We start from the raw sequence: 15687 nt of genomic DNA on the forward strand, positions 1-15687 counted from the left end.
ACGTGCAATCAGATGTGTAAAACTATTTGTGACACACCTTCTTGTGACACCCGTCGCAAATATTTCTTGACGCCTGACTGAAAAAGCGAGCGGTGGCTGTGTGTCAGTGTGAGGGCAGATCAGATGAATGAAACTCTGTCACAAGACGCAGCAGATAATGCCACAGATGCCACAGACGCTTCTTTATCTCCTTTATCAAACGCAGAACAACAGGATATAATGTCACGCAATAAAGGATGATTCCTCGAACCCACTGGCAGTAGGACCAGGCTCACAAACACACTTTCGCAATGCCTGTGTTGAGAGTAAAAGACATATTTTACAGGAAATCCTCTGAGTGGGATTGGATTATCAAACATCGTAACCAGATTAAAGCAGCCATGCTATTAAAGATCACTTGGAGTCAAATCAATCCTGTCAAATAGCTAATAGACTTTGCAAGCCTATTCAGACACGCTGTCACACAGTGCATATAAATACACTGGAATACAACAGCAATGCCAGAGAACATGTATAGCTGTGTATGGTGGGATGTAGCAGAAGTGCAGATTAAGAGTGTAAAAGGCTTTGCACTCCTAATCCACCTGGATGGGATTGTTCAGCTGTTATTCAATAACAGAGCGAATCTCTTTGCAGATATGGTCATAAACATGACTATCGTGCAGTTAGCTGGGTTAGGCTAATTGGCAGCTTGAAACTGCCCGTAGGTGTGAATGCGTGTCTGTGCATCAGACTGGTGACCCGTCCAGGGTGTACCCTGGGATAGGCTCCAGCCCCCCTCCCCACGACCCTGACAAGGATGAGTGGAGAGGGGCATGAGTGGATGGTGTTTTTTTAAAATGATTTATATCCTTTCGTGTTACACCTTGGAAACGTGTCTGTCATAAACCTTGAAGCAAAGAAATGATTACCTGTTACTTCTATTAGCATGCACCTCTTCAAAAAAGCACAGCTATTTTGGGACACTTACTTTATAATTGCAACCAGGAATGTTACAGCACTTTAGTCCACTTATAGACATTTTTTGTGTTCGTCTAGCTGTGAGATATCATATACCATAAACCTAACTGCTTAAATGTGTAAATAAATTAAAGAGAAAGAAGTAAGTGAATAAAGTGTTTTTAAAATTCTAATGAATTTTTACATTTTCAATTTCTATGGCCTATAAAAACGCGTCTCATTGCCAAGACGTCACAAAAGAAACATCTCATGATAAAACCAGTGAGCTCTATGTTGTTGCAAAACATACTGATAGTTGTAGAAAAATTTCTAAGGCTACAGTCACTCTGCAGATCTTGATGCTCATTTCCGATTTTTTGATCAAATGCGATTTTTTTGTCTGCTCATTCACACCACAAATAAAATGCGACGGCAAACACGCTCTAGTGTGAACGCTCAAAGCGGCCGCATGCGCAAGAGAAGATGTCACACACAACGCGCTCTGTTTAGACCCAGAGCAAACAGTATGTTTGACTGATGGCCCTTATTATAAAGACTTCGGACTTTACGTTTCCCAATTTTTGCTTTAAGTTATTTTGTTATTTACATAATAATGTAAATAACCTAATAATGATCCTTACTGCTGTTTTAGAGGAGCGGTGCTTCAAAGGATAGCTGCAGATTTCTGTCAGAATCTGCAGATTATACAGTACAAATAAAATGTTCACGTTTCTCCAACATTGTCTTCCCAACAGTTTCACTGACATCTACACGGGATGGCCAGGAAGCGTTCGCGATGTCTTCTCGGGCGCTTCTCCGGAGCAGATAATCGGTGTCTGTCTTGTGTCAGTGACGTAAAAGACTGATTTAATGCGACATGACCATCAAACAGCAGCCGCTTTCTGAAACATCAGATATGTATCGGATTCAGCACCAGGTCGGATTTGAAAATATCGGATTTGTGCCGTTCACACTGTCAGACCATGATCGGATACGGGTCGCATAGGGTCAAAAAAAATCGGATTTGATGCGCTTTCGCCTGCAGTGTGAACGTAGCCTAAGGTGTCAGTGAGCACCAGTGGGGCTATAATCCAGAAATGGAAATCCCTTTCACCTTAAACTGGTGCTCATTTCAAACAGGGAGGAAAACAATTATCAGAAGAAGCAAGGATCACGTCTGGAGAGCAACAGAAAGACCTGGAATCAGCAGGTACAAGAGATTAAAAAAATAAATAAATAATGCACTCAACCACCATGGCCTTTATGAACACTCACCACACTCGGTGGGTTAAGAAAAAGCATGCTGAAAGCAGGTTTAAAGGTTGCTGACCAACATTTAGACACGGCTGTGAAATACAAGGTCAAAAGGCGCTGCGCATATCACCCCCAAAACACAAAAAAACCTGCTGCCATCTACCAGGATGATGACGAGGAAACGTCGAGGAGACTCAGTACAGCTGTTATTGCTAATTGAAACTCTATGGAATGAACTAAAGCTCAGAGTTTATGGGAAGGACCCACGAAGACTTTTTGTGTGGAAGACGAACCTGAGCAACTAGTTTTTTCATATAGGACATCACCAACAAAGGCTTTTGTATCAAGTGCATAAACATACACTTTTTCTGTGTGTCATTTTTCATTATTAGACATAACTGTCGATTTGATAGGTTTTAACATCTGCATGAATGTGTGAAGTACAGAAGACAGAGCGGAAACAATGTAACAGCCTCAGCTGATATAACTGATGGGAACAAGATACAACGCATTTAACAACTTCACACCTCAGCAAAGTATCTGCAGTAAAATAATGAAAGAGAAGAAGCAAAGGTGTACCGCAAAACAGAAGAGGGGATGTTTAAAGTTTCTTACCTGATCCTGCATCCATGATGTTGGACTGGCCACGACGATCAGCCACCAACCGCGATGAGCCGGGCATGCTGACAGGCTCTGAGCGTACTGGCTGGATCCTAAACATGTTTGTTATGCATCCGTTAATACACACACTCACACACACGCACACAAAAAGAACACACGTCCACTGGGATCCAGATGCTTATTTAACTGGATCTGGTCTGTTGTTTCAGTGATTAAGTATAAAGCTGCTGACACTACAGGCTTCATTGATGTATCCATGATTATTAGAATATTAGGATAATTTCTGATTAATGACCAGCTCCACGTGTAGATCGTCTTTGCGTTTAGGCTGGTGTGTATTTCTATGAGAACAAATTTAAAGTACCTGAGGCTGTGGAGGTCCAGGTCGTCTGTGTCAAAGTCCAGAAGGGGCTGCTGAACATCGCTGGGGCCCTGGGACTGAAGCACCGAGGATGAAGAGGAGATGACTGTGGTCTGGCCTGAAGGATGAATTGTCTTAAACTGAAACTGGGGGCCCATCCACAGCCGCCGATGGGGGCCTGTATGAGTCACAATCTCCACCTGAAATGAGAGGTTTAAACTAAATAAGGTTCATTCAATTCAGTTTTATTTAGATTATTAGGAAGATGCATTCATTTGTCTAACGTGCTCCAGGCTGGATTTCACAGGGTGGCTCTGGCATCTATGTGCCAACGCTGAAAAATCCCATGCAGTACTCAGATGAACTCAGTTACATGGCATCAAACTAAAAGCTTGCTGTACTTGTGTACCACTAAAAGTCTGACGATGATGTCAGAACTCATCAATGTCTTGTGTGTGTTGGAAGTGCTAGCAGCCTGATGGGAAGCCTTCCCAGAGGGTTAATAGAAGTGTGACACTAGCACCGGCGTGGCAGCAAAGCTGAGGTGAGGCCTACAGGGACAATAAGATGGCACTGCTATGGCAGGCGGTCCATGGGCGCCTGAGCTGAGTGGCACTAATGCTGGCTAAAAGTAGGATAGGAGAAGGTTATGGAGTGGCTCACTCATAAACATCAGACTATTACTGCCTCGTCTATTCTCCATCTCCTCTTTGCCTTTATTGAACAGCCGTCTCCTGCCTCGCACTCCTGCTTTTCACTGCTCTCCCAAGCCGTCTCTACTTTGAATCCCTGCAGCAATTAGCACGCCTCTTGGTGTCTCGCTATTCGGATGTCATTATCTTTACTTCATACACATCTGTCTCTCAGCTCAGCTGAGTATTTTCTTCCACTATGGCTTCCATGTGCTAACATCTTAAACAATCTCAACTTTGCTGTGTCTGTTTACACAGACATTAGATATGTGAGGTTCATCACAGCTGTGCAAATTAGGCCACAGAAGGAGGGAGGATTGTCACTTTGCATGTGTGTATCCTTTTCCAGTTAACACCATCAATGTCACGCCCAGCTGCAGAGCCGAGACAGCTGCCAGCGTGCTCTCTTTGCAATGGGACGGTAGGTCCAGATGTTACAGTCCAGTATCAACCCCAAATGCACATCCCCTTGCAGACTTGTTGGACAGAGCTAGTTGACATGTTGCCACAGATTTGCCCATGCTGCTGTAGCCTCGACACCAAATGAGATCAAGCTAGCTGCCTCTGTCTGTGCAAAAGATTTTTTTTCTCTCAACCTTCGCATTTTCTCCTTCTTTATAGGCTGAATATTTTTACTCTTATAGCATCAGTACTATCTTTAGAAAGTAAGAAAAAAAGACGAACATCCTGTGCAAGTTTGGCTATTTTGACTGGCATCTTATAAATGATTGTCTGAGGTTAAGAAGCTGCACAAATATTGGCTAAGCTAATTTGCTTGTCAGTTGTTTTCATTTAGTGAAGTATTTACCATAAGCATTTAAGGGGTTGTGCTTGTGCATTTTTTAAATGTTCCTGTTATCTAATACTTAAAGGCAACACATCTCTTGCAAATAAACTGTTTACGTATTAGGAGACAATTAAGAGATGAACCGAGGTGGACTGTATAAGGACAGGAGTTTGTGTTGTCTACTCAGTCAGCTGAAGGGCAACTGACACTGACAGGCACCAAATGGCACAGCACTGCAGTGAGCTGAAGCACTGACATGGAGGGTCACAAACCTCACATTTCATTAGGGGATGGCCGATCAATTCTAAATCCCAATCTAATGCCAAAATGCCCACTGAAAATCTAATGAGGGCCACTGATATGATATAATGAAATCCACGAGGCAGTAGTTAGCCTCTAATTCAATATAGCCTATATGTATTTAGCTCTTCTCAATCCACAAAGCTATTATGCTTGGTATCTACGCTTTTCTTCATATTCTAGAGAAACCGAAGCAAAGAGGAAACTAACCAGTATACCCATATATCAGTTATGGTATAATATCCCAAATTCTTTGTCCAAATCATTTAATTTTAATGCTGGAAGAGCTGTAGAGTTAAATCTTCAACCACTGACACATACATTTTTATCACTGCTCTGACAGAAAGTCACCCAAAATACAGGTTAGTGCGAGGGATAGTTTTGCTCCTGGCAAACTATCATGGCAGATTTGAACCAGGGCCTCTGCTAGCTAAGCGAAGTACATTTTACCCAATCAATTATGTATGCAGTGGAATTATTGATGATGAAAATGTAGTGGGCTACCTGCCGACACTAGCGATAAGTGCTACTTGTGTTAACCAAGCTGAAAAGACCTGGGTGAGTGTGTCGCGCACTCAACCAGGTTATTTCAGTACAGTTTTGAATTGTGTTTTATCAGGTAAAAATACAAAATAATTTGTTTTTACAACACAATCACACAGTTATGTCAAAATATATTAAAATAAGGGCAGTTATGTGTAGGGTTTTCACTTGGGTTGGGAAGAATTTTCCAACTAAAATAATTTACATTTTTAAATTATAATTTACCTTCTTTCCATCATTAAGGGGAAAAAGCTATCCAAATCTACCTGGCCCTGGTGAACTGGTGGCAGCAGCAAGAACTGCAATCAAGCATTTGAGATAACTGGCAATGAGGGTTTCACTGTGAAGGAACTTGGGGGATTTTCTGAGCATGACCAGCCTATTTTGGTTACACAAGGCCAGGTAGGTTTGGATAGGAAAATAATTTCATGATCTATATGTTAACAAAAACCCTTTTTGTAAACAATAAACGAAGGAGACAACTTCAGACGACTGTATAATTATAGCAAAGAGACCGTGCAAAAGAGTTGCTAACCTCACTAGTTTTTTATGCATTTGCAACAAAATTTCTATTAACCTGATGAATGTCAAGTTATTATCTTCCTTTGAACTTTTTTAATCTCTCTAACTATTCAGATTTGACTGATGCTCCAGTGTTTACTCGCTGATATCAGTGAGTAAACACTGGAGCATCAGGTGGAGGTTCAGTGGATAGATAAAACCTTTCCTGCTTAAGCTAAAAACAAGCCTATGCCATATTATGGCACAAGAGTCCCACTGTGAGCTGTCTTCTTTTAAATTACACACAGTTACTTGACCCACAGATTACACTAAAAAGTGCAAACTTATTTTTTGTAATCCAGGATCAAGTTCAGGAGCAGGTCTAACTTTAATATGATGTTTGCAATGAAGAGTCATTAACTGATTTATCAGCGCTCTGAATTGGTATTTGTTCATTGTATTTTTAATTTAGAAGAAATAAAATCAAAATATGAAACATTTTCTTCTTAAGTCACCGTCATGTCATGTCAAACGGAAGCTTTACCTGAGAGAGCCACTCCTCATCCTCCTGGCCACTGTGGTCTGATTCCAGACTGTCGGATGACTCGTGACGTGTGATTGGGCCGGGGCTTCCTGGGGGTACAGCTGGGAAAAAAAAGAATACACAAGAATGATATACTTGAAAGCTGACGATAGCAAACGCCTAGTACTGTCACAGTTCTCAAGCCAAAAGATTAAGTGTAAAAGTCAAGTTCCATCCCTCTAAATACATTTACAGCTATTGGAAAAGGATATCAGAAAGGCAAAGCAGGGCAATGAATCTCATATTACTAATTAGAATTTACACAAATTAGCATGTAAAACTAATTAGACCTTAAAAGCAGTTTACCAAAGTGTGTTATTACAGCCTAAATGTGTGATTAGGCCTTTGTGTATGAGCATATACATTGTATACCATACACATGGGCTGAGTGACGTTAGTTTAAGCTAAGATACAATAAGTTTACAGTTAATGACTCGCTGGATGAAAGCTAGTGTTTTGGGACAACATCAAAAATCTCAATCCCATGTTCTCATGTGTATGTCGGTGCATGCAAGTGTTAGTAAAAAAGCAAGAGTACAGTGAATGTCTGTGTGTTACAGAGAGACTCAGGGACAGATGGCGCTCCAGAAGGCTTGAGTAAGCAGGGATGGAGAGAACGAGCCCTGATGCGCAGAATCAGTCTTTCTCCGTCTCCCACCCCAGGGATGGAGTTTCTTTAACACAAGCATGGCTAATACACTCGTCAAGTCAACATCTGGAGCACAGGAGGCACTTCTAACTATATCCCCATACACGCTCCAGGTGTTCGGACATCCTCGATGGAGGCAGTTTGGTCTTTGACGCCTGTTTAGCAGAATGCCACATCATCCCTCACCCACACCTCACCCCAACACACTCACACAGAACTATGCCGTCACATGTTTCTTAAACTTGGTTCTGAAACAAAAACCCAAACTGATCTGATGACTGAGTGTCATCTGCAACTCCAAATCATATCAGTACAACTAAAAGGAGAAATGAGTAAAAGTGCCCGGGGAAGTCGTAAAAAACATTGTGGCATAACAAATTCAACACACTGAAGGCTTCCTGTGGTCTTGAAAAAATAAGAGTGTTTGCCTCTTAACAAGTGGCCAAACAGAAATATGAGACTTTTTAATACCAAAAGCTTCTCCTTATTTCCTATTTGACAAACAGAGGCTACTTTTTCCAGGACAGCTTGAACTATTCTGGTGCTCTGAAATATTTATTCCCCTTTTGTCAACTGACAGAATTATGTCATTATATCTATAAGCATATTAGATTTAAGTGACTTAAGTGGATACAATCATTAGACAGTGAATCAACATTTTCTGAGTAATAATAATAATTAAAAAAGCAACTATGTAACTGTGATTTTATTAACTGGTTCTTTGTGTTATGGTGGTGCTAGTAAAATACTCCATGCAACTGTACAGTGTGATTTAAAAAAAAGCTTTGACTCAATTTTTATTAAATACAAAACATCTCTCCAAGCAACTGCCGTAGGTCACTATTGCACGTCATGGATACAGTGTCTATTTTCTCTTCCCCACTGTAGCTAAGACAAGCTCAGGCTGGTGTTTGTAGCAGGAGAGTTCAGATCTCAGTTTTGTGTCTAGTCAATAAAAAGCAACAGAGATGAGCTGAAATGTGCTAAAGGTCCTTACAGGGGAAGAAAGTGTGATATATATGATAGGTTGTGGATCATGCACGCCTGCGTGTTACCCACAAAAATACAGACAAGTACCATTGTCATTTTTTAACAATATAACCATTTCTTCGTATTTATAAAACAAGATTAATAGCATCACAGTGGCCTGGCATATGTGCATATGTACTAAACAGTGTGAGGAATTTTGGGTATGCAACCTAAGCATGCATACTCAAAAAAACAGCACATAGCTTGGCAGTGATGACACTTTTTATTGTTTTTAATAGTTGATTTCACTTCTTTGTATGTTATAACTTTAGTCTTCTGCCATTGGTTGAAGGACCCAAAATGGCCCAAGCAAGAGCAGCCCACAGACAGGCTGCTGCACATACTTTTCACTCTACCCTCTGGTGATTGTAAATGACTACAACATGTAAAATGACGGTCTGCAAAGCCAATAAAAGCAAAAAACACCTGCATGTTGAGTACTTGTGAATACATCAAATATGTTTTTGTTGCTTTGCTTCTTATTTGGGAGAAGCGACCCTTTCATGACCTACAGATGTCCTGGAGAGGAAAAGTGTGTAAGGCTTACAGTAAGAGGGAGAAACAGGGAGAGAAGGTTTCTCATGTCCTTTTAATGGAAGAGAGCTGAACAAAGCCTGCGTTGTGTTACTTATTAAACAAAATCACAACTCCCCTATTTCCTCCCGGTGCATTCGCTCTCCTACTTGGCTGTCCCTCACTCTCTTGTTCTCCTTCACTCTCTCTCTCTTCCTGCTCTCTGACCCTTGGGGCCAATAGCTGTTCCCTAATTAATTATTGATGTTCTAAAGCAGTTGTTGGACTGGCTGGATCGGGTTTCCAGTGGGTGGGTGTGGGGGTTTTCAATGGTCAGTGTCGCAGCCAGGCTCCATTATGGAGAGCTAGTGGTCATCCCCATGGGTCAGGCAAAGACACAACCCTTTTGCACGTGTTTGTTAGTGTGTATGTCAGGAGCCAGACTGACACTAGCAGTTACTGTAGTATCTACTCATCATAGCATCTAGCTAGCCAACCACTCGGCCTTCTGCTGCTTCTATAGTGGTCATTAGTGGCTTTTAAGAGACAGAATGTCAATGCAATTTCACAGAGAGCAAATTTTTTAAGTGCAAACGTATCACATTGCACTCAAGAAAGGAGTCTCATTGTATAGTTAGATCCACAGCGAATATGTTCTGTTGTTGATGGATTTAAAGACACATCAGCAAATGAGCAAGTGGCACGGTGCCATCACCCCACAACCATCACAGGAATGGAAAAGGACGGGTCAGTGGGAAATTTAGGAAAATGTACTATATGTTCTCTGACTCCCGGTATGGATTCTTTGACTTTTTTCTTTTTTAATGTATTGGCTACTTCAGAAAGAGTTGAGCCTTCATCAAGCAAACCTTTCCTTTCCATACAATCTTTGAAGTCAAGTCTGTAAAACCCTTTCCTGTTACAAAACTGCAATAATCTTATCTGTATGTGATGGACAAAAAAGAAAGTACCGACTACGTCCTCATAAGTATACATTAGACCCAACAAACAGCAAACTGCTAGCTGTGCTAATGGTCTGCTGGACATTTCATAAACAAATCTCGTCTTTATGGATGAAGAGCTGAGAGAAAACAAACCTATAACTACTAATTCTTTGTGAAATATTAATTTTTTTTTAAATATTTATTGTAAAAGTGTATGATATTAAAATTAAGTTGCTGACACATGATTGAGAAAACATCAAAAGCTTCACTTTACCAAGGAGAGTGATATATATAAAATTGAACTATAGTGTATGAAGCATCTATATTTGTTAACCAAAGGAAGCACCTTGATCATTAATCAGCAGACTGAGTCAGTAAGGTGAACTGTCACCTGCAATTTATAATTACAGCTCTTTTATTTACTTTGGTGCTTTTGCTAATATATACACAAATAAAGGGACTCCCACTCCACCCGTAATCATCTACCACACAACCACCAACAAGGAACAGAGTTGTCTGTGTCACAGTCTTTATTGACTGCGAAGAGAGAGGCGCTTTGCTGTGCTGAAGGCCAGTAGCCAATGGCCTGTTAGTCAGAGCAGTGAAGCAGAGAGTCAGAACAAGAACAAAGGCTGCCTAGGTATTGATGTAGCCTGACCTCCTGGGGACTAGGGGCCAGGGGCCAGACAGGCTGATCTCCAGGGAAAGATAAGGGGCTAACAATCTGATAGATCTGGAAAGCTGGCCGCACGGTGGACACAGGATCTTGTCTCGAACGCTTACTCTGTTCTAATTTTTGTGGATGACTTTTTTGTCTTTCTATATTTTTTTCTCCCGCCTTTGTAGTCCACCCTGAATTTTTTTGTAGCCAGACACTTCACTCACTATGCTTCTTCTTCTAACTTCTCCACCTGTCTTTCTTCTCGCTTTCCTTTTCTGAGTACTGCTCTGGCAGATAGGTGCTGGCATACTGACAGAGTGGGATAGCTTAGTCATTATGTATCATTCAGTGCGCAATTGACTGACAGTTCCTTCATTCATCCAGCGCTACACTTACTGCATCCTTTCTCTGCCTCCCTTTGATTACTGACCCAGTCATGGCGCCACGGTTTCTCTTTACCAAATGCCTGATGCTCCAGAGCCTTCACTCTGGCCCCTCTCTCGAAGCAATTAGATCTATTGACGAGGCAACTGTGGCTGGCCTGTCATGGGCCTCAAAGTCCCAAGAGAACTGCCAAACCAGCCAGTCAGTCAGTCTCCACAATTAGCACATTATATGACAGGTAGGGAGGGGAGGGCGTGGCCAAAAAGCATAGCCTCAATTTCTGTCACCAGGCTCAAAGGAGCCAGCCAGAAAATCTAGGTGGTAAATTATTCACCGGTTTGTTTGCACCAGAGCAGCTTTGCGGTGAGGGAGGAAGGTGTTGGAAAACATTTTGTGCGCAGCTAGATAAATATCAGTCTCCCGCTAACGCCACAAAAAAATACAAAAAACTGGATGTAGTTAATGAGACTGCAAACACTTCGCATTCATTCCTTCAGTTATTCTGTTACCCCTCTCCGACACCTTAGACCAAAAGCAAAGGAAAAAGGGCCTATTCACACACTCACCCAAATGAGCACTTTTTGGGAAACAGAGATTCTATGTTTCCACTTCGCTGCGAGAGGATTCCCCAAACACCAACAACAAGTCTGCTTTTATTAAGCCAGATCGTGCTACAGAATCTCATCTGTTGTGAGTATACTGTGCCTCTCTCTCTGCCTTATCTCTGTGAGCAGTGCTGTGCGTTGTTATATCTTCTACTTGGCTGAGTGCTGCCAGTAGCTGCTATAGATGGACAGGTAGAGATAGTGACCATGAAGTGGCGCCACCGCTGCCTTTTATCATCCCGTCCTGGAGGCTCCGGTCTGGCCTGACCCTGGCCCTTCCTCTCCCCTTTCTATTCCTTTCCCTGTATATTGCATTTTTAATCAGGCTGGGTCATCCAATACAGAGCCACGAGACTGGAGACCATGGCCTGTCAGTCAAGTGCTGCCACCTTTTTTCCTTGCACCACCTTTCTAGAAACATGGTCTGTCTGTAGGACAATTAGCTATAAGGGACATTTATGGAGACGTCTTGCCCTCCCTTTCTTTAGATCTTTTACTGCCCCCGTTTCTCAGTCAGCTATTTTCTCCCTCGTGATGCATGTTATCAGCAATGTAAAGTACACCTATATAACACAAGAGCCATGTGCGTTTTCAGTTTCCTATGTCTCGATATTTATGCTCAGCAAGAGGCTGGACCGGCAGCTTACGGCCGTGCTGCAATTCATCCCGAGGTCAAATCGAGCCCTTCTCCTGGATCACTTCTTTGCCGTGCTGCCAAGCCCTGGAGGAAACGGCAAAGGAGACGGGCTGGCAAAAGGAGCGCATGCTGAGAAATAGGACGTTGAGAGTCGCTGCCCGGGTGCAAAGCGCAGAAATGGAAGATGGCACTCCGAGAGCAGCTCAGTCGGTGGTGGTGGTGTATACGACGCTAACCAGAGGGAACATGGCAAGAGCACAAGACGTGGGCAGAGTGCTGAACAATTATGTTTATAGTGTCTTGACCTCGCATGACTTCACACTTGGTTGGTTATAGGAATAAAGAGCCACAACCGTGTTATCTGGCTATTGTTAATTGGATGTAAATGTTAATGCAATGAATCTCTCTCATTATGCAGCCAGTTCCGCTGCCCATGCTGGCAGAGAGTGGTGGAATAAACTGACGCCCGAGCCCATCACTCCGACGCGCTCTCATTGCTCTGACACTAGGAGAGACCATTAGCACTAATTTGAGAAAATATCCTACCAGTTAGACCTGAAGCACTGCAGAAGCCAACAGAGACGAGCAGAGAGATTAGGGTAAACATAGCTACCACTTGCCCCCGAGCACCCGCAAGAGCTAATCATAGATTTTGTATGTTTATAATTATGGAGTGAGCTCAAAACGCCAGCCTGTTCCACGGGGGTGGATTGATTCCGTGTGTGGCCATCCATGTGCACTCTGCGCTTTTGCAAAATGGCCTTTCAGATGGCACCCTAAAGTGCTCACCGCTCTGCACTTGTTATTGAATTAGAGGGAGTTTAGGGTGTCAGCTAATTGGTCTGCGCGCGGCATCTTATAGCATTGCGTTGGCATGTCCTCAAGCACACGTGTAGTGTGGCTGCCTAAGGACAAATTCAAGGTTCCTCACAGAAGAGAAAAACTACAAGGATTTGCGACAGTGCTCAGAGGACATGAAATGGTGGAAATGGCAGAGAGCTCTTTCCCTCCGGTATCTGAATAATAAAATATTATGGGTGATGACCAGAAAGATCCTTTCTCGGCATGTGGTTCCAATAAGGGGCTGATGGTCTGCTTTCAACATAGTCAACATGAAAAACCACTGGGGAACTGTTAGTTTCTTCATATTTATATATGTGTGTGAGCACGATATGTGTGCGCATGTGTATGTGGATTCATATTTGCAAAAAACTGTCTGTCTGACAGTTAGGGTTAAGGCTGAGGGTTAGGATCTCTCAAATCATTTTGATTGCTCAATTTGAATAATAATAAAAACTAGAGACGTACTGATAGCCAGGGAGTAATCAGCTATTATCCAGCATTCTTGGTCCTTACCAGTGAGTGGCTGGTCAGCCTGACGTGTGTCAGATTATGAGCTCTTCAAACAAAGCTCATCAAAGTGAAGTGTTGGGGAAGCACCACGACACATGTTCATAACAACAAACCTGATGAGACACTCCACCCGGGTGAACACTGACATTTTAAAGAAGCTAAAAGTGACTAAAGCTGCAGTTATCCAGGACTCAGGGCCAACATGAAGGATCGAAGCAGTTCAGAGGAAAATGATGGAGAAAGGGCTCAATGTCCTGATATCTCACGACGGTATAACTGTACTGGAAAATTATTTTATTGCCTGATTTTTGTCATTTATATAAATCTGTTACTTTGTTTGGTAAGGCAGAATATGATAAAGGTGAGCGTACAGCAACTCATTTTAGGTATTTATTAGTGACGCTTTCAAGGAACCAGAGTTTTAAAAATATTTTATTATGAAAAGAACATTTTTCACTAAAGAAAAGTTGGTTTTTGCTTGTAATGTTGATCAGACTTAGAAAAATATATCAGAAATCAACATAATTGCGAGCAGTACAACACTGATGAAAACTTCTGCATTTTCAGTGACTGCATGTGATATTTGTGTACCAATGTATGCTACTTTCTGTTGCACTCTCTTTGTGGTATCCCCAACAATTCAACTATACTTTACTTTTATTCTGAAAGGGCCACAAGGAAATGTAGAAGCACATTTAGATGATCGTTTTACTCAGTGCTCTTAGCCCTGTGATACCAGTCTCTTATTTACCATGCTAACCTTACATTTAGAGCATGTGTTGGTACAACACCTTGACCTTTTTTACTTTCTGAAAATGCAGACTTCCATTCTATTTGAACACAACTTTATACTGTAAATACACTACAGTGTGTAAACTCAAGGAAAAGTACTTGTTTAATACTTACCAGCCAGGAGATATTGATAGTACTGCACTAGATCTGAGGCCAACACCAAAGGATGATTGGAGTTGAAAGGTGGCTGCAGCTCATTCCACTGTGGAGTCCTGCTCAAAAAGGACAAATCATCCATAAGACTTAGAGACACAGAGAAGCCGTGTCCTGCATCGAGTCTTCATCACAGCTTTACCTGGCTAGAATCCAGCAGGCCCTTGGACAGGTGTTGAGTTCTAACGGTGTATCGTCGCTTATCTTTTGTGACGTGCTTAATGGCCGAGGTTCCAAGACGTGCTCCACCAAGTTACCATAGCAACTGACTACGTACAGCGAGTCCACAACCGACTGCCTGGACTGATCTGTGAGGAGGATGAGCAACAAGGCGAGGACAAGTTATTTGCAGTAAGTGCAATAATAGTTATCAACTGTAGAAGAATGCAAAGACAACCTGTCACCACAGTCTACCTTTCTCTCTTTTTATGTTGGGATTAGTGATGAACCAGGAGCGAGGTGACGCGAAGATGGCCGCCACGCAGAACTCTCCTCCGCTGGACTTGCTCGGTGAGATCTGGGGGGGTGGCTTAGATTTGCTTCAGGAGACGGAAAAGAAATTGAGACAAAGTAAATAATATGGTACAATGCAGGGGTCCAAAAAGTGAACCCGGTAGTGCTTCTATAGTTTAACATGTCAAGTCCTTTTGACTGGCTGGTATTGGCACAATGAGACAACTGCTTACTCTGATTTGTCAGTTATTAATTTGTGAATTCCAATAAATCCTTACCCCTCTTTAGTAAATACATCGACTACACATCACTTTCCATTGCTAGAAATGTCGCTGTGTGGAGGAGTAGCACACTTTTTGTCTTGTGCTGCATTAAGGTCAACAGTGCAATAATATGTCTCAGTGTGGTGCTTATTGAAGCTATGTATCACCTTTAAGACCAATCTTTGTATGAATTATTTTTCCATAAAGCATAACAATCAAATGTAAATGTCAGCATTTTACATTAGACATGGATTGCACAGCAACATCTGTGAACAATTAACACAATATTGTAAAGAGCTTTGCATGCAAAGAACTAAGCAAGGGGAAACTGAAACACCTGCAAATAAAAACATCCACTGTTGCAGCAGAAAATGGGAAAATTAAGCTAGACATAAACATTGATGTAATGTGATATAAAACTGAGCCACCATCTAAGTGAATCTTCTTGTCTGAGAAGGACGGTAAGTAGTAGTACTACAAAGTACTAATAGTAATACTAGAAGTTATTCTTAGGATACATTTAGACCTTATATGGCTAAATGCAATCTTCTCCATTCACAACATTGACATGATTGGTATACTGCCTGTACACTTGCCTTATCTTAATACAAAACCACCTCTTTTTTCTCTTTAAACAACCACAGGACCGGGGCAATTTGTACTCATTCAT

General features: G+C 41.9%; 1 protein-coding gene across 7 annotated transcripts in view; it reads right to left on the bottom strand.

The window, feature by feature from the left end:
• Nucleotides 1-15687, bottom strand: part of bcas3 (BCAS3 microtubule associated cell migration factor) — a 322176-nt gene that overhangs the window by 203353 nt on the left and 103136 nt on the right. For all 7 annotated transcript variants that reach the window (XM_042224209.1, XM_042224204.1, XM_042224203.1 and 4 more), the window contains 6 exons: nt 14716-14840; nt 14444-14609; nt 14263-14360; nt 6543-6643; nt 3179-3375; nt 2809-2906 (listed from right to left, as the gene is read on the bottom strand). In XM_042224209.1, coding sequence (XP_042080143.1) covers nt 2809-2906; nt 3179-3375; nt 6543-6643; nt 14263-14360; nt 14444-14609; nt 14716-14840 — 785 coding nt within the window. The remainder of the gene's footprint in view (nt 1-2808; nt 2907-3178; nt 3376-6542; nt 6644-14262; nt 14361-14443; nt 14610-14715; nt 14841-15687) is intronic.

This window comes from Haplochromis burtoni, unplaced genomic scaffold, assembly GCF_018398535.1.
Source record: "Haplochromis burtoni strain Fernald_Lab_line unplaced genomic scaffold, NCSU_Asbu1 Contig_132, whole genome shotgun sequence".
Lineage (NCBI taxonomy): Eukaryota > Metazoa > Chordata > Actinopteri > Cichliformes > Cichlidae > Haplochromis > Haplochromis burtoni.